The sequence below is a fragment of the Desmodus rotundus genome, chromosome 3, assembly GCF_022682495.2.
Source record: "Desmodus rotundus isolate HL8 chromosome 3, HLdesRot8A.1, whole genome shotgun sequence".
Lineage (NCBI taxonomy): Eukaryota > Metazoa > Chordata > Mammalia > Chiroptera > Phyllostomidae > Desmodus > Desmodus rotundus.
In genome coordinates, this window is record NC_071389.1 from 75472054 (window position 1) to 75491217 (window position 19164).

The 19164-nt window shown below is 39.1% G+C and overlaps 1 protein-coding gene across 1 annotated transcript in view; it reads left to right on the forward strand.

The window, feature by feature from the left end:
* KIF13A (kinesin family member 13A) overlaps nt 1–19164 on the forward strand; it is a 203432-nt gene that overhangs the window by 120379 nt on the left and 63889 nt on the right. Inside the window, exons 5-9 of the mRNA XM_053920223.1 lie at nt 5640–5732; nt 6627–6807; nt 9756–9843; nt 11472–11606; nt 12306–12418. Of these exons, the coding sequence (XP_053776198.1) occupies nt 5640–5732; nt 6627–6807; nt 9756–9843; nt 11472–11606; nt 12306–12418 (610 nt within the window). The remainder of the gene's footprint in view (nt 1–5639; nt 5733–6626; nt 6808–9755; nt 9844–11471; nt 11607–12305; nt 12419–19164) is intronic.

Genomic DNA, 19164 nt, shown 5'->3' on the forward strand with positions numbered 1-19164 from the left:
TCGTATTTTTTCTTTTACCATTTAGTCCCCTTGCACCCCCTTCCCCCCAGCAATCACCAAACTGTTGTCCATGTCCACGAGTCCTTTTTCCTTCTTTGCTCAATCCCTCTACCCTATTTACAGTTTCATTAGTATGATTTTACGTTGTTTCCCCCCATACCTTTCTGAAAATATCTTCATGTTACAAAAGAATGGTAAATATTTTTCCTGCACTGGACAACATGGATTGGCATATCCTGGCCCAAATAATGATACTGTTCTTCTTCCTGTCCTCATCGTGACCCAAAGCACACATACCCGTAACAGACACATAACCCTCACGTGTATACCCAACTCACACGCACACCCTCTCTTTCTCAGTGGAATTTTAAAAGCGGGCCCTCTAGGGGATCTAGCGAAATAGCAATGATTGCCTTAAAGCTTTTTTCTAAGAACAGGTGTCTCTTCTCTTTGAAATTGGATTGCCTCACAGAATTGTTGCAAAGCCGGAGGAACTTTTTTCAGGAAAAGGAAATGATCACCTCCTTTTCTACACCAAAATGAATTATAGTAGATTAAAGATTTAAAGGGTGATTTAGTATTAGATCTAACTAAAGTATACCCCTGACTTACAGCGGCCAGGCACTAGGCAGAGGCTGTGCCCGTGCTGCTGTAGTCGTCAGTCACGCAGCGCCCAGTAGGGAGCAGCTGCTGCCCTGCTTTACCAGCGGAGACACCAAAAACTGGCCCCGGTTACACAGCCGGAAAGGAGTAGAGTTTGAAAATAAAACTGTAAAAAAGCAAACACAACATAACTGGAAGAAAATATGGATGAATACCTATGTAATTTGAGATGATAATAATCCAAAAGTATTTGGAAGCATAACATATCCCATAGGTGAAAATTATAAAGGGAAAGATGAAAGATTTGAATATGAAAGACCAAAAGGTTTTGTGTAACAACGAACAGCATAAGGCCAAAAGGTAAATGACAGGGCGAAATGTTTACAACATATGATAGACCAAAGGTTAATATCCTTAATATATGAGGAGCAATTTAAAATTAATAAGTAAAAAAATCAATGATAAGACCAATTTATTTATAAAAAATAAACATAGGACCCAAATAGGGAATTTATTAAAAAGTAAATACCAATGGGCAATAAACTATGAAAAGAAAAATTTTAATCTAACAGAACAGGAGGAGGGTATTTTTTTTTCCTACTGACATAGTCAAAACAAGGAAGAATGATAATAGCTAGTGTTGAATGTGTAGAAAAAAGGACTCATGCATTACTAAAAGGACTTAGTAATTTGATTTTTGGAGTTTTGCCTAGTAAAGGCAATAGAAAAGTGCACAAAGGTAAATATGTAAGGATATTGCAGAAAAAAAGAAAAAGAAAATAATCTAAATGTCCATACTAGAAAACTGATTATATCAGTTAAGAATACCATGGAAAGCTAAGCAGCTGTAAAACAATGTTCATGTTGATGTATCTTTACAGAGGTAGGAAAGTATTCATTATGTCTTGTCTTAAAAGAGAATAAATTTCCCTTGAGACGTGAAGCCATATAAAATGTTTTCCAGTCTCTATAGTATCCAGGCTTGCACAGATTTGTAAAAATACACGAATCTTACAATAGTCCTTTATATTTATCCTTTTATAAATTGTGCTTTTAAGATAGTTATTTAAAGATGGAAATGAGAAAAATTCTTTCCAGAAACACAAAATAATTGTTTGCTTCTTTTTTGTAGTTTATTTTGTGTTTCCCAGAATTTTTCTTTCCTATCCTAGCTAAACTTTTATTAAATATGGTAAAATAAATTATATTCTGTCTGTCAAATATAACTGTAAATATCTCACTTAAAGAACTTGACTTTTTGGAAAGCATTTGTATATATTTAGTGGAAATCTGAGAGGTTAGTTGTTTTTTTTTTAATCACATTATTTTGTTTCAAGGTTCAGGAGGTTACTCTGAATGTCAGTAAAATTATAATCTGTGATCTTTATTAAAATCATCCAATTAGTAGATACATATCATGTTGACATGTTTATTCACACCCCAGTGCCTTATTGTTAACAAAGGATATTGTAGTCTTTAGAGGCTCATTAGAATTTCAAAAACAGCCAACTTGGACCAAAGTGTAACCTCTAATACAATTAAAAAATATTTCTTTTTAAGTTCAACCCACAATATTTTGATGCCTCAGTCATCACTAATGAGAAAAGGGGCTCCCAATTAAATACATGTTAGTCTTTACAGCAGTGTCAACATAGGAATGACTCAGTAAGAGTGCCTGCTGTGTGCCAGGCACTCAGCTAAGATGCAACAACTCCTGTGTTTGAAGGAGCTCACAATACAATGGCAGAGAAAAAATACAGTGCAGGGGATGAGTTCTGAGAGACTGTAGAAAATACCATGGAGACCAAGGGAGGGAGCTGCTGATTCCCAGTGTCAGGCAGCGTAAGTCACCAATTGTGAATGGGCATCAGCCTTCACATTCAGAAGCCAATACAGACAACACCCAGGCCCGGATCTTGGGCAAATGACTTACTTACTCTTTCAGAACCCCAGTCTCTTTATTGATCACAATCCATAACTACTATACCTGGGTATTGCAAGTATTCAATGATATAAAATGTGTAAGGTGCATTACAAACAGGACAATTGATAAAAATTCTCTTCTTTCTTCTTGGTAGCATAAATAATAATATACAAATTAATTAGGTTAATTCACATCCTGTTTAGTATTTACAATAATTTGGACATAGGCTAAACTGAAGTGTATGCTTCTATTTTTATATCCTAGAGAATTATTTGATCATTTGGTTTATTTTTCATGCAGTATTAGTATACACATCCTGAGTTGGTTTTTTATTTTCACTTGACATATCAAAAACCTATTTCATGCGGTTCTGTAGCATTCTTTTTTCCAACTAATGATCTCTAGTTTAAAAGGCCATTTTTACCAAAGAAAAAGAAGCATTGTGATTTGCCCTTGAAAAAACATTGATTCCTCATAACTCTAATCCCTCCTAACTCTAGCCTCTCAATGTTAGAAACCGTAAGTACCGAGTTCACTACCTGACTGGCGAATGACTTCAGGCTGTGTGCAGCCGTGGCATCTGCTCTTTGGCCACAGTTCTCTGCAGTGGAGTCCTTTCACCATGTCAAGCTCTTGCTTTTTTCCACAAGTTACTAAATATGAATTGAAATCATGAATTATGATTTCATGAATATGAATTATGGTCAGGATGTTTGACCTAGCCAAGTTTTAAAGTGTCTTTTCTCCCCCTTCCCCACTCCCTTCCTGGGCGCTAGTTAACCAGTGTGGATGATCAAACAGGATTGCCCCACTCATCTGTGTGTGCCAAGAAAGCGGTGCTTTTCGCATGCCTTGAAATGGCCTTGGGTCTGGCTGAGGACCACAATCAGTTATCACAAGCCTGAGCACGGGCTGTGTTTTAATTCCTGATCTTCTGTGCTGCAGGGCTCACCTCCAGATTTAAGGCCGGCCTCTTGGCATGGACTTTGGGAATACATGTGGAATAAGGAAAGTACTTTTTGAAAATGTATGAGAAAAAAATATTGATGGGTATGAGCAATCTGCAACAGAGTGGGTCAAATATTTTCTTCATAAGCACAAGACTAACAAAAGCAGTTTTGAAAGTGCATTTAGTTGATAATCATTTTGACAATATCTTATTCTCCTCAGAGTATACAGGGTGATGCAAAAGTAAGTTTACCTGTGTTCAGTGGAAAATAATACAATAATTAATAAATAATAATACAAGAATGAACTCTTTTGCGTACTCACAATTGTAAACCTTTTGTGTGTGTGTGCACGCACACATGTGTCTTTAGCCTTCTCAACAAACCTGTGTGTTTAGGAAAGCTTCTTACTGTTGTACCTTTAAAAAAAACCCACATGTTCCACCAACATGTTTTGACTACTTCTTGAGTGCCAGTGTCTGTGCTAGATGTTGGAAGTCAGAAATAGAGAAAAAGGTTATATAAATTTGGTAAATTTTCTCCCAATTCATATTTTTACTTTGGCATCCATAAATTGATCTCTCTCTGTCTCAAATACACACATACAATTTGACCTAAGTTTTTATGTTATATGTACAGTCTAAACATGACCTTTTAAAATCAACAATGTTTTTTAATTTTAGCATATTTACACACAGGTTGTTTTGTTTTACATGACTTGTAATATTACATCATGTAAAATAGGCACATTTTACTTGTCTACTCCTTTACAAATGGCCACTTGACTTCAGCTTGCAGTATTATAAATAATGCTGCCATGAGCATCCTCTTACAGGGGCCCTGCTTTCTCTAGGGTAGCTGTCCTAGTGAGTATGGGCAAGAGCCCCTTTTAGAAGTGCTGTGAGGTTTTCCTTTAGAATGGCTGCATTTGTTTATTCTTCCAGTATCTTATGAAAATATCTATTTCCTCAATCCAGCCATATTTCATATTGACAAAATTTTACTTTTGTCAGTCTGATGGTTGAAAATATATCTAGTTTTATATTTATGCATTTTTAAGAGTCCCTTCTTCAACCATGATATGCCATAGTATAACAAGGGACTGCCAAAATGAGATGCATAAAAGAGGAACATATACCCCAAAGCTTTTATTACCTTGCATTATTTCCAAATGTAAAAGGAATTGTCATGTAGGATAAAAAGGTTAAATGGACTCATTCTTTCAATAAATATTAAGTATTTTGTATTAGGCACCAGGATTATAAAGATAAACAGAGCACAGTCTCTGGCATCAATCAGGGTGTTCTCATTCCACTGGAGGTGCTTAAACCAGTAGTTTCTACAAATGCTGTAATAGTGAATGTTCTGAGGATTCTAAGTGCACATCAGAAGGAGAATACCCTTTAAATTCTCTTAATGATGGTGAATGAATGTCAGAAAGTCACCAATTTCAAAGAGTAGTAAATGCAGCCTTAAGTGCTTAAAAATATTTTCAGACTTTAACTCTTCAGCTGGATGCTACGGCTGCTACCATAGCATCTATACTAAATGGCAGAACCCACCCCCCCACCTCGAGAGCTGCAGTAAGCTGCAGACAGGCTCCCTGAGGAGATCTTGTCCCTGAACCCCCTGTGAGAACACAAGTGAGAGGTGTCTGTGCTCAACACATCCAGTCCACCAGCAGTAAGCAGCCTCTCAGCACCTGGCAGGTGCTCAGCACCATGCTCAGTGCCGAGGTACATGCATATATACTAAAATGTGTAGGACATGGTTCCTCCTCATCGGAAGCTCAGAATCCAGATAGGGGGAAAGACAATTCATGATTAATGACATTTTATACTAACTCACGAGAAGAAACTAAACCAAATTTAAACAGTGCTTCCTTATGGCCTACTGACAATGGGAAGGAAACTTTAATGCCTTTGAGAAGAGTCTTCAAGGAAGCAGTGGGTAGAATCATAAGTTGATTCAGGTACTGAGCTATGGTTAAGAAGACTAAATAAAATGGCACCCATTAAGCTCTTAATACTTAGCCCTACACATAGTAGGCACACAATACAGTTTTAACATATTTTTGGAGTTAGAGAATGCTGGTAACTGAGACTCAGTTATTAATACAAATATGTCTAGAAACATCATATTTTCTTCTCTATTTTTCTTTTTAGGTCAAGAGGTAGTTTTCAAGTGCCTTGGGGAAGGAATTCTTGAAAAAGCTTTTCAGGGGTATAATGCTTGCATTTTTGCATATGGACAAACAGGTAAGTTGCTGCTTTTATTTGTAGTCAATATTAAATGTGCATTTCTTAAAACACAGAAATGAAAACACTTTGGGAAGCAACAAAGAATGCTTCTGCCTTTGTGGGTTTAACTGAGTGAGATGATCAATAGAACCCTCTTTCTGACGATTCAACAGTTTTGGTAATTAATTTCAGTGTAAATGAGCAAGCTAGTTTCAAACTATTAAATGCCATTTTCCTAAATTACAGTTTTAACCTGTATTTAAACTAGAAAAAAATAATTACTAGTTTCTCAGTATAAATGTTACAGTAAAAACTTAAAAAAAAAACACCTCTTAGTATCATTTTATACAAAAGATGTTCACTAGGATACAAAACTGGTAGTACATCACTCAGTGTCGGCTTGGGGCATAGTTGGTTGCAACAAGAAAAACAAAAACATACGAGGGTCTCAGCCATTTACTCTCTGAGCTACCATGATTACAACTAAAAAGTTGGAATAAATCAATAAATCATAACATACTGCCTGTGGTCACATTGCAAGACAACTAGAAGACTCAGATGAGAGAAAATATATTGAAGCATTTCACAAACAAGTTACTTTTGGGTAAATACTGTTAATATTATTTTGTAATGCATAGTTGATATTTCCTGTACATACTGTTTTTGGTGGTTATATTTATGTGCATACACATGTAAATGAGCTGCCCTCCTGGATCTTACAATGAGAGTGAAACTAGAGGCAGTGGGTGTAATAGAAAAAATAGTAACCTTGTATGAGGGCCAGGTTTGGGGGCCAAGTTTGCCACTTCCACTGTGTGACCTTGGTTGGTATATGTAGGAAACTTGCATGGTTGAAGCATTACGTGTTGCTGCCTCTTTTATCCTCCTTTCTTTCTGCTTGCTCTTCTCCAGGCTCAGGAAAATCCTTCTCCATGATGGGCAATGCTGAGCAGCTGGGCCTTATCCCAAGGCTCTGCTGTGCTTTATTTAAAAGGATCTCTCTGGAGCAGAATGAGTCACAGACTTTTAAAGTCGAAGTATCCTATATGGAAATTTATAATGAGAAAGTTCGGGATCTTTTAGACCCCAAAGGGTAAGTTGGTGGCTGAAATTAAGCTTGTACTAGAGGTAATAATTTTAAGTGCTCCTAAATTATACTCACCTCCTATATGCAGGTGAGTATATTTATTTGAGCCCTTGGTCGTACTCTGATTTCAGTTCACTTACTGAGAAATCATCAGCTTTCAAAGCATGTTGGTATACGCAGCATACATAGTTTATCCTATGTTCATGTATAAAGTCGCTTATATATGCTATTTTAAAAAAGGTGTTTTTACTATCGGTATTATAAATTGAGTTAGAAATGACACATTGGTCCTCCCACTTATGTTGGAAAGCAGCACTTCTGAATTGGAGATAAAGAGGTTGAAGTACTGAAACCACCCAGCCTGTGCAAGTCATTCTCTTACCAGACTGTGCATTGGAATCATGTGGAGAGCTTTTCAGGGATGCACCTACCTGAGCTCTACCCACAGAGACTGGATTCAGTAGACCCAGGGGAAAACCTAGGCGTCTGTATTTTTTAAAAAGTAGGTGATAAAAACCAGGTGAGTTTGATTCAGAGAAGAGAGGACCGTTTACTTTTTTTATTAATTTTTTTTACTGATTTAAATAATATATATTTGTATAAAATTTAGAATATAGGCAAAATGTAAGAAGAAATAAAAAAGACCTATAATCCCACCACTCAGAAATAACTGCTGTTAATGCTTTGGTGCATTTTGATCCTCTGTTTCAAGTGTATGCTGTGTGTGTGTGTGTGTTGAAGTGATTCTCGATAAATACAATACAATATCCTGACTTTTCTTTGTAACATAGCAAATACTTTCTCTTGTCACTAAAAAATATTTTTTAAAGCTTTTAGCAGCTGAATAACCAAGGATATAAACAAATATATAAGGTCAAAATTGTGGGTGGGAAGGAAGTAACCCAATGATAGAAAATGTTTACATTTACTTTAAAGTTATGAACTATTTAATGCATATGAAAGAATATTTATGATACATGTAAGGTATACAAAAAGCAAAGATTGCCCTACTTGCTATGTTCCTTGATAAATGGAACATGACCAATATTTTTGAAGCCTCCTATATGTTTCTTTTAGATCCCATTCTATTTCCTATCCCTCCCCAAAGTAATTACTATTATGAATTTTATGTTTTTCATTATCTTCTTCCTCTTTAGAATTAAAACATGATTTTGCATAGTTTTTAACTTTGTGTAAGTGACACATACTTATATGTGTCCTTTGGTGACTTGCTATTTTTATCATCAGTGATTCATTCATGCTGATATATGAAGTAATAATGCATTAATTTTTACTGCTCTTTAGTATTCTATGGTATGATTATACCACAATTTATGTATCCCACTTTTTATCACTAGATAATGCTGCTCTTTCTTGTATAGTTCTCATGGTGAACAAATGCAGGAGTTTCTAGGGAATATATCTCAGGGTGCAATTGTAGGTCAAAACATACTGAATCTTTAACTTTATCTGGTACTGCCAGCCTGTTTTCCAAAGTTGTACCAGCCTCCACCCTCAGCAGCAGTGTACAAGAAAGCCAGATGTTAGGCACCATCACAAGCACTTGGTAGTGTGCTAACTTTACTGTTTCTTGCTCACGAATAGCATTAAAGACTCTGGTTGTACAAGCAGCGTGAGCTGAGTTCTGGATTTGTGTGCATCAAAGCAGCTCTCGTAAAGATGTGCATTTGGTCTGCCCCCGTTTAGAGGACAGCAAATTGCTCGTTGTCACGTTGAATTTTTCATCCTTAAAGTTAGTGAAACCCATTTTGTAGGGTTTTAAGATTGAGAGGGATAACTGAAAAGTTCTTAGGGAAAAATGCCAAGGCTTTGGGAAGCACTCTTGGTTCTTAGTTCCTTTTTTCTATACTTGAGTGGCTCTTTATTTGAAAGGTGATTAATATCTGACACCTTGAAAGAGGCAGACATATACAATATAGTCATAGTCTGTATCACTTTGCTTTTCGTCTCAATTTTCTGTTGATATGCTGTGCAAATGGGTACCAAACCAGGTTTGCCACTTAAAAATTCAAACGAGCTCTAAAATCTTCACCAGGAGAGCCAGTTCTAAATGTAGGATAAGTAGCAGTAACTATAAGCAACTGCTGTACTGTAATATCACTTTCTGTGTAAAATTGTCAGCACAGAGCAGCATAAATCAATACAGACTTGTAAAAGTAAATTAAAAATAAAATAAAGCACTTTAATATCGTTTATTGCTTGGTCAAAACTTTAAGATATTATTTACTGAGAATGTGCGTATTTATAGATGAACCTTGAGGTTAAATTCATTTATGGCACGTTCTTTGCTTCGTTTCTTTTCTTTTTCTTTTTCTTTTTTTTCCTATGTAAAACTGAAGTTCATCTGCTAAAGCAGGTTGGCCCAACCAAATAATAAGTTACTTTAAATAGAAATCCGAGTATAAAAGACATTTATCATAATGAATACTGTCTTGTTAATCTAAATAAAGTAGCTTTTAGGTTATTGGTTGATCATTTAAAAAAATTCTTTTGGAAAAAGGACTCATGGCCCTGGCTGGCGTGGCTCAGTGGATTGAGTGCAGGCCTGCGAACCAAAGGGTCGCCTGTTGGATTCCCAGTCAGGGCATATGCCTGGGTTGCGGGCCAGGCCCCCAGTGGAGGGACACATGAGAGGCACACACATTGATGTTTCTCTCCCTCTTTTTCTCCCTCTCTTCCCCTATCTCTAAAAATAAATAAATACAATCTTTAAAAAAAAGGAAAAGGACTCAATGGACATAGAAAACTGGGTGTTGATTGCTGGCTGGGAAGAGGATATAAGGGGACTAAATGGTAATGGAAAAAATATAATAAAGATTATATATTTAAAAAATTCTTTTGAAACTGCCATCTTGGTTTATGAGTACTTAAAAAGAATGAAAAGTCTCAGAGTTTTTTCCGATTCATTCATTCCTTCTTCCTTCCTTTTGAAGGAGTAGACAGTCTCTTAAAGTTCGGGAGCATAAAGTTTTGGGACCATATGTAGATGGCTTATCCCAACTGGCTGTCACTAGTTTTGAGGTAAGTGTTATTTTTTTTAAGTCATTAAATAACTACAGTAAGTTGAAGTTTGTAAGTGATGTTGAATACATTTCTATGTGAATGCTTTATAGCAAGCTTACTGGTACCATTCATGCTCTCCAAAACCCAGTATCAACACAGCCCAAACAGAAACAAAGGACCTTTAATCACACTCCTCAACCTGCTTTGTTGTGAAGGTTTTACAATGTAGCTGAGAGGCCCAGTGTTTTGAGCTTGCTGAGTGTTTTCACTAATACCGCTTTGAGAGTGTTCTGCTTAAAGTTACAAGTGATGCCCATCTCGACAAATATAGACAGTGTTTGGTAATTAATTCAACCCCTTCTCTTTAATATGGTCTCCTCTCTTGGTTTTCATTACTTTTCACTCCTCTATTTCCTTTTTTGTAAGTCAGTTCTCTCTACATTGATTGACTTGTTTCATTTTCCTACTTCTTGATTTTTATGGCTTCTTACATCCTGACTTGATGTTTTGCCCTTGTTTTTATTGTCATGGCTTTTGAAATCTCATTAACACATACTGCTATCTGTTGCTGAAGAAAGTCGATGAATGATGAGCAAATACACCCCTTTACTTAGTTGTGCTGTTTCTTTGTTGTGGCTGTCCTATCATCATTCAATGGGACCAAAATTAACGTGCGAAGTAACTCTCTCTAGCCATTTAGACGACATTTTTCAGATGGATACTAGACCTGTTGGAATGATAACTTTGTAAGTTATATTAATGTCTAATCATTTTGTTGTACACTTGAAACTAATACTATATTGCATGTCAATTGTCATTGAAAAATTTAAAAAATTAAAAAGTAAGTGAAGACAGTTTTAGTATTGTTTACATCAGAAATACAATGTAGTCATTACGTTACAAACACTTAGATTCTGAAATGAATGGAGACCTCTTTGGCGTAGAGGTGCTAAGTCAGCACGGGTTCGTAGCTCACTGTGGCTGGGGTCAGTGCTCATCTCATCACTGACTAATAAGAGCCAGGGAGCTTGTGATCTGTGTCTCAGCTCTGCCTCTTATTGGATGTGGGAAAAGTTACTTGACTTCCGTGACCTTCAGTATCCTTGTGTGTAAAATCATGAGAATACTTTCTTTACAAGGTTCATTCATCAAACATTGTATGAGAATCCATAGGTTCCAAGTGTTGTAAGGCAGATGTACAAAGGTGAATAAGGAAAATTCCCAGGGGAGCCACAGTGTTGGAGGACAGAGGCAAATAAGTGAGCGATAGCTACACAGAGTTGTTAAGCTGTCTTTATCCTAACACAGAGAGTTAGAATACAATAAGGTAATTATTGTTATTGAGTATTTGGAGGGCTCAATACATATTAGCTCTTTTCTCCCGTAGGACCTTATAAAGGAAAAAATAGGTAGTTCACAGAGAAGGTAGACAGTTGTGGGTGGGAAAGAATGGGGGAATCATTTCCTACACTAGAGAGCACTGAGGGAGGTGGCCGCAGAACCAGGCCGGATGAAGGAGAGGCGAGGAGGGTTTTATGGAAGGGTGGTGGCGGATGCGTCAGAGGACCATAATTAATACATACACCTGTGGGCGGGACTGTTCATATGTTTTTGCTTATAATATTTTCCTTATGCTTTGCCTGCAGGATATTGAGTCATTGATGTCTGAGGGGAATAAGTCTCGGACGGTAGCTGCAACCAACATGAATGAGGAAAGTAGCCGCTCCCACGCCGTGTTCAACATCATAATCACACAGACACTTTATGACTTGCAGTCTGGGGTGAGGAACTGGACAGATCCTTTGGTAGCAGTGAAAGAACTCAAAATATCTGCATGGGTGGTGTGTTTCATGTTTGGGTTCAGCTGCTGAGAATTGTGTGCAGGCTCTTCTACCGAGTATAGGAGCTAATTTGCTTAAATCATTTAATTTCTTAGATTCTTCTTTAATATATAACTGTTTTTTAAAAAGTTGGATTTCTTGTGTGAACTCCCTAAAGAGTGTGATGATGTGTGTCACCAGACAGCTTTAAATACGTATCCTTTTATACTGAAATTCACCTAAAAAACAACTGAGTCTACCTCATTGTCATTAAGGGATATTAAAGAGGAAACCACAACATTTAGCCTGAAGAACACTTTCTCAAAAGAAGAGGAATTGACCTGAATAAATAGGAATCCTCGTGTCCTGGTATTTCCTCATAGGCACATAAAATCTGCGGCTTCCTGACTATACTCTGGAAAGCGAAGTGTGTTTGCTTCCCAGCTGCCAAACACAATGCCCCATTACCACACCAGTTTAAATTTTGGCTGCGAAATTGCTGGTCCAAATAATTCTTCTTACCCTTTAAAATCTTCCTGAGAAGTCTGCCTCGTTGCAGTGGCTGGCTGCTCAGGTTGCTCTCAGAGCGCTGACGTGTATGTAGAAGTCTGTGGGTTTTGCATTCATGTGTATTGTTTCTGTCTTGTTTCCTGCAACTAGAACTCTGGAGAGAAAGTCAGTAAGGTCAGCTTGGTAGACCTGGCTGGTAGCGAAAGAGTGTCCAAAACAGGAGCCGCAGGAGAGCGACTGAAAGAAGGCAGCAACATTAACAAGTAAGGTGGCCGGCGCTCACCTGGAACATCACATCCAGTGTATTGTGTGCCTGGGGGGACTTGGGACACAAAGGGTCAGATGGCTCTGATCATGGGTGGCTTGGGATCTATGCCGCCTCAGTAAACTGTGTGGAGGAAAAACAACAGCTGGCCTGTAGAGATGCATGAAGTTATTTAAGCTACGTGGTGCAGCCCTGCTCAAACATTCTACAAATCTTTAGTGCATCAATGTATGGAATGTAGTCTTAGGTACATGCAAATTACAATTTCATTAATAAAATCATATAGTAAATTAACTTTGGGAGCTTACTCTGAAGAGAAAATCTGCTTTGAATCTCTTGGTAAGGCTAGTACTGTTAAAACATCAGTACTTAAAAAAAAAAGTGTAGCAGTTATTGAATAACTGCCATAGTGAAGTCCCACTGTTTTCCTTGAGTGCCTGCCGTGTGCCCAGTGATGCAGGGAAGGCTGAGTTCAGAGTGGTGCAGGGTGTGTAGGGGTTTGCCAGGGGGACAAAGGAGATAAAGGCATTTGACACGGCACATGCAGCAAAGGTACAGACAAGTGAAGGACTTGTTCTGTCAGGAGTGCTGTACCCAGGGTGGCTCCTGCTGCACGAGAGGAAGTCTCTCTCCTTTCCAGCTGAAAGGGAGCAGGGTTTGCATTTAAGAGGGTGTGCTGAAGCCAAACCGCCCGAGTTTAATCCTGCCTCCCCCACTTACTAGATGTGTATGTATCATAGGCAAGTGATTTCACCTCTCTGTGCTTCATTTTCCTCATCTGTAAAATGGGAATAATAACAGTACCTCTTCATAGAATTGTTTGGAATTAAATGCCCATAATGTGCTTAGAACAGTGCCTGGCACATAGCATGCAACTGAATAAAATTAATCGTTGTAGCTATTGTTTTTATAATCCATGTAAAGAGCATAATCATGATCTTTATTCCAAGTTCAGCAGAAAGCAGTTTAGTTTGTACTTGTAATATGTTTCTGTTCTGACATATAACTTGGGGTTTTGTTTAGGACTGAAGGTGACAAGATGTAATATGTTCAGGAACATGTCTGTGCAGCTTGCAGTTTAAAATGACGTTAGCACGTTAGAATTTTAGTATACACAAGTTTAAAATTAGAAGTAAACCATTGCCCCCTGCTCTCCGATGGACACAGCCACACTCACTGCAAAGACTGCTGCTTCAGGGAGTTAATCTTCCAGTCATCCTGCCTCCTGCTCAAATAACAAAGGGTTTTGCTATATTTGATGACAAAGCATTGTAGACGCCAAGGCTGGCACTACAGCTCTGCATTCCAAAAATGAGCTCAGGAACCAGGATGGGAAAGCAGAAACGGGCGTGTGAGGGAGCAGGTACCAAAGAGAGGACTGTCACCTGTCCTAGAGGCTTGTGTGCTGGCGTTGGGCCGTGCCAGACCTTTGCCTGCTGGCTGGGGCTGTGGGGAAAAACACTGGAGGTTCTGTACTGTGGATTTGCGGGAATTCAGAGCACGGTCTTGATGTGCAGTGATCATTAACTCTCAATGACCTCTTACCGTGTGCTAGCATCTTCCTGAATGCTCTGTGTCATAACTCATCTGATCCTCACATCAGCATTGTGAGAGGAGGCTGTTACTGCATCTTGCAGATGAGGAAACCACAGCAGAGAGCAGTTACATGATGTGTCCAGGGTCACAGAGCTCTGAGTGTGGATCTTGGGTTTGGTTACAGGCAGTCTGGCTCCGGAGCCCAGGCTCACCACTGTACTGTATTTGGCGTGACCATGTCTGCTATCTGCCTGAAAAAAGTTCTGATCGATACTTTTGTCCCAGAGTAAATATTATCATTGCCTCCTTAAATTTGGACATGAAATTGTGTAGTGTCCCAAACTGAACTACCTCAAGGCCACACAATAACATGATTTCGATGCCCCAGCAACTGGCCTGTTTTCCATAATGACTTATTGACTGAGTGGAATTCTCTTAGCATTCCAGTGTCTTTCCTTATTCTATACTGGCTCTTTCACAAATGGGTGTGTGTATCCTTTGCTCCGAGTCTGTGGACTGTTGTCTTCATGTTTAGGTTTCTTATAGTTTTCAGACCACTTTCACATGCATTATTTTGTGTGAGGCTTATACTAGGTATTTTATTTTCTTAATCTGTGTTCAAAAACGAGGAAAGTGTTGGTTGGAGACGTTTAAGTAATACCAATAAAGCCAAGCAGATATTTTAAGCCTCTGTTATATGTCTGGCATTGCAGTAGATGCTGGGGATGCAAAAGGAATTTAGATGGTGTTGTGGACAGAATGCTGCCTGCTGCCTCCCCCAGATGAGTCAGGTCCTAATTCCCAGAACTTGCACAGAAGTTACTTTAGCAGTTAGAGGGATTTTGCAGATGTGGTTAAGTAATTAGGATTTTGAGATGGAGAGATTATCCGAGTGCGCCTGATGTAATCACAAAGCTCCTAACAAGTGAAAGAGGGAGACAGGAAAACCAGGGTCAGAGTCAGACTGAGGCAGGGTGAGGAAGACTCCAGCCGCCATAGCTTGCTTTAACATGGGGAAGGGGCCCGCAGCCAAGGAGTGCGGGCAGCCCATAGAAACTGGGAAAGGCAAGGAAACAGATTCTCCCCTAGCGCCTGCAGGAGGAGTGCAGCCCTGCCGACACCTTGATTTTAGCCTAGTGAGGACATCCTGGACTTCTGGCCGCCAGAACTACAAGATAATGAACTTGCGTTGTTTTAAGTCTCTGTGTTTATGATTATCTGTTACAGCAGGATTGCTGCCCTTGGGCAGCACGTAGTTCAGGACAACAGTAAGTCACTTCATTTGAAGAAGTGAAAGGAGGAAGGATTTTGTTTTTCACTAGATAATGTTGAGAAATGCTATATAGCCTAACATTTAAGCATGGAGCTATTTTTTATGACACCTTTATCAGCCTGTGGATGTCTGCCAAGTTGGTCTTATGCTTTTCCCAAAATAACTGGCTAGAAGAGAGTGGAACTCCCTCTGAACCCTTTTCTCTGAGCCTTAATCCAGGGCTATTTACTCCATACATCTCCCCAATCTCTGAGATGGTGCATTTGCTCCAAGAGCCCACTGTGGATCCAGGTCTCCACCAGTTGTCCTCCAAGTTCTCGGCCTGGTCGTTGATACGTGGTAACTGAGTGAATGGGACATTCTTTTCACAGTAAGGCAATGCTGTAACATCTGCGTAGCCATTGTAGAGACCTTCATAGAAATAGCAACTCATGATCCGCTCCTTACCTGTGATTCCAAAATCCAAAAAGTTCCAAAAACCAAGTGCTTTTTTTTCTTCATAGACACTTTCTGATAAACCCTCACCTGAATTCTCATGAGGCTATCTCTAGTCTTTATAATTATAATCTTTATTTACTCTCTTGATGTAGCCATTCATAAGTTTAACTCTAGGATTGTTCATGTATTCAGTGTTTACTATGGAGTGCTGTCTCAGATCCCACTGGTGGCCGTGTGTAGTGTATGCACTGAACTTCCTAAAATCCAAAATATTCTGGATTTTAAGGTAACATGTAGCCCCAAGGATTGCAAGGATTGTAAGAGATATGAAGCTGCACTTTTTTAACCCACTTGGCAAATATGCGTTGAACACTGGGCATAAGAACCCAGAGATGAGTGAGTAAGACGGAACCCTGGCCTGAGGAAGTGCAAGGTCCAGTGGGCAGGGGAGCCCTTAGAAGGGTAGCATTGGTACATTAAATGCCATAGACACTTCCACACAGGGTGCATTGGGAACACAGGTGACAATTCAACTGGAAGGTTCAGGGGCTTCCAGAGGAGCTACTGGAGTATCTTAGTTACAGAAACTAGCCTCAATGACCTTCCTGTGCCTCAGTTTCCTTGTCTGTAAAATGCAGATGAGGAACAAGCCTAAGAGTAGGGCTATTATGAAGATTAAATTAATTACTCATATAAAGTGCTATGACAGTGCCTAACCCATAGCAAGCTCTACATAAGTGTGTACTGATAAAATAATACAATAAGTTGAAACTGCTGCCTGATAGTCCAGCCTTAAAATCAGTACCCAGTTGAGTGCTAAAATTAAAGAAATCTCTGACATTTCCTAAGCTTTCTCTCAGCCTCCTTTTTTGGCTTCTTTTTTTGATGGAACATTAATAGTCCTCTTAAACAGACTTGTCAGGGACATCACACAGACTTAATGGGCTGTGGATATAGGAGCTTCATCTCTCCTTAAGCTCTTAAGAGCTTTAAAACACACACCATTCCTTCATTTTGAGGGCTAAGGTGCTACATGGCTGCACCGCCATGGCCTGTTCTGGGCTGAGAGGTCCAGGTCATCCATAGACTATCTTCACAGGGGAATACATCTGAAAAGTCAGCCTGCTGCTCCACCTGTCTATCGAGGGTGGAATGAGGAAACCTTGCCTTTCTGTTGGACTCTGGCTGGTTCAGCTCCCTTGAGAACTCATTTAGATCCTGGAACACTGTCTCTAATGGCCCAAGGAATGTCATTGAAAATGGTTCCATTTTAATCTCAGCAAGGGCCAGTCCTTAAATGCAAACAATGTTCATCCAATGAGTATCTTTCCTGGTCTCATTTGCATTTCAGTTACTGTGGTTAATAATAAAGTACATCTCCAACAATGAGTTCTACTGAACTTGTTCTAGAGATAGTAATATATGATACTCCTAGGATTCTGTTATATAATTTGTAATAATATATTACTTTATAAGCTGAATGTTTCATATGACTCAGTTCTCCTTTTCTTCTTCTCGAGTACTTTTCATGACCCATGTTCATTTCCTCCTGGAAACCTCACTTAAACGGGTATTGTCCGAACAAACTTATACCTAGGGAGAATAAAAATGGCTTACCTCTGTTCATTATTCAAGGGTGGGCAGCGACCCTTGTTAATTTACCACTTGTACATTGCCGGGTCAAAGTATGTAGGGAAAAAATCTGAATAAACGTCTTTACATTTAATATGAGAGGCCCATAAAGGACAGAGCAAAGCTCTGCTCCTTGGGGTGCAGTAGCCACATCTTTTGGGCGTATACTGTCTTTACTTCAATGTTTCTCAAAGCATTTTTGTGAAATACTAGTTCCTCAAGTGGTTTTGGGAAGAAAAGGATCCCTAGACAAATAATTTTGAGAGAGGCTACTTGTAAACCCTTCCTTTGGATAGTCACAGTGCTAAAAGCTGTGAGAAGTCCTGCAGTAATAAATCCCATAGAACTTTAACTTATTCTTCGAACTGATTAGATGACAGAATTCTAGGTATAATGTATATTAAAATCTCCAGAACAAATTTTCAAAAGAACTTGCTTTTAGAAATGTTGGTGTATACCTTATTATTATACTGCAGCAGTTGAGATGGAAATGAGGGTGGGAGAGATACTCATTAGATGAACATTATTTAAGTTTATTAATTTGCATTAGCCACCAGAAAAAGGTGGTGAGTGGAAATGAGGCCTGTACTATAGGTATAAGGGTTTCCTTCCCTGTCAGGTGATGTTAGTGTCTTTCCCCCATATTTTGCTTTTTCTTTTTTACTCTTAAGAGTAGGGACTTACTGGGGAAGAGTACTAAATGCAAATCCACTAACTTCATCATCTTTCAACTAATTCTTTAAAAGCCAGAAACTGTATTCTGCTGTAAGCAACAGAAACCAGATATTGTGACAACCAAATGGTATATTCATTTTTCTCACTTAACAAGACACTCAGAAGCTGAAACAGCACCTTAGGAAAGCTGTCAGGCACACAGCCGTGCCAGCCTTAGTGTGTGTTCACGTCATCCTCATAACCTAAAGATGGCTGTACCATTCCAGGCATTGTATCCATATCTGTGTTGCAAACAAGAAGTGAGAAGAAAGCGAGGTAAAGGACTACCAGCTTCTGTCAGCTGAATAATGTACCTTCTCTATCAGGAGTAGGTAGCTTTCCTGGAAGCCCCTCCCAGTACTGTCTCCCTACATCTCATTGGCCAAAACTGGGTTTGATGGCTTCCTCAAGCTGCAAAGGACTCTGGAAAGTGGAGTTTTTAGTGGAAACTCCACTAAATGGAATGGAATTGGAGTTCCCATTCCATTCCCCACCCCAGCCCAAGAACTTGTGCTAAGGGATTTAAAGATTAGGAGCTTCCTTGCTCTCGCTACCTCCAGTAAGTTCATGGAAGGAGCAGTTCTTTGGTAGAATTGGAAAGATTCCTGGATTAATTTTTTCCAGCTCTGAAAATTGGCAAACAACTCCACCCTATTCTGGATACCTGTGAGGCACAAAAGCTGCCCATTTGTCTCCCGTATGAGACCATACTACTAGCAGGATCCATAATTAGTGATTCTGTTATATTTTTAAGCTCCCTGGAATAAAGTTCTCATTAAAATATGTAAGCCTATTGTTCACCTTTCAAATACTGAACTTTCAAACAGAACAGCTTTTAGGGTTCCAGGATCATTGCTTCTGGGTGGGACCTAGTAGGGAGGAATGGTGTCGACCCCTTGTCACTGGCTGACCTACTCTCTCTCACTCCTGCTGGAGTCTACTCACCCTGTAATTCACTTCTGTTTGTTTCAAGGAGACTGTACTAGGTTTAGGTCAAGTTCTTGTTTCGAATGTGTGCACACTGTTAGGTAAAAGGCTGTGGCCTCTACTAATGATAAGCTTCTCTGATTAGGTAAGTTATAGAGCAAAGTGTGTGCAGTAACTGGAGTTGTGTCATTTCTGTCCAGCTCCACCCCTGCTCCTGACGCTTA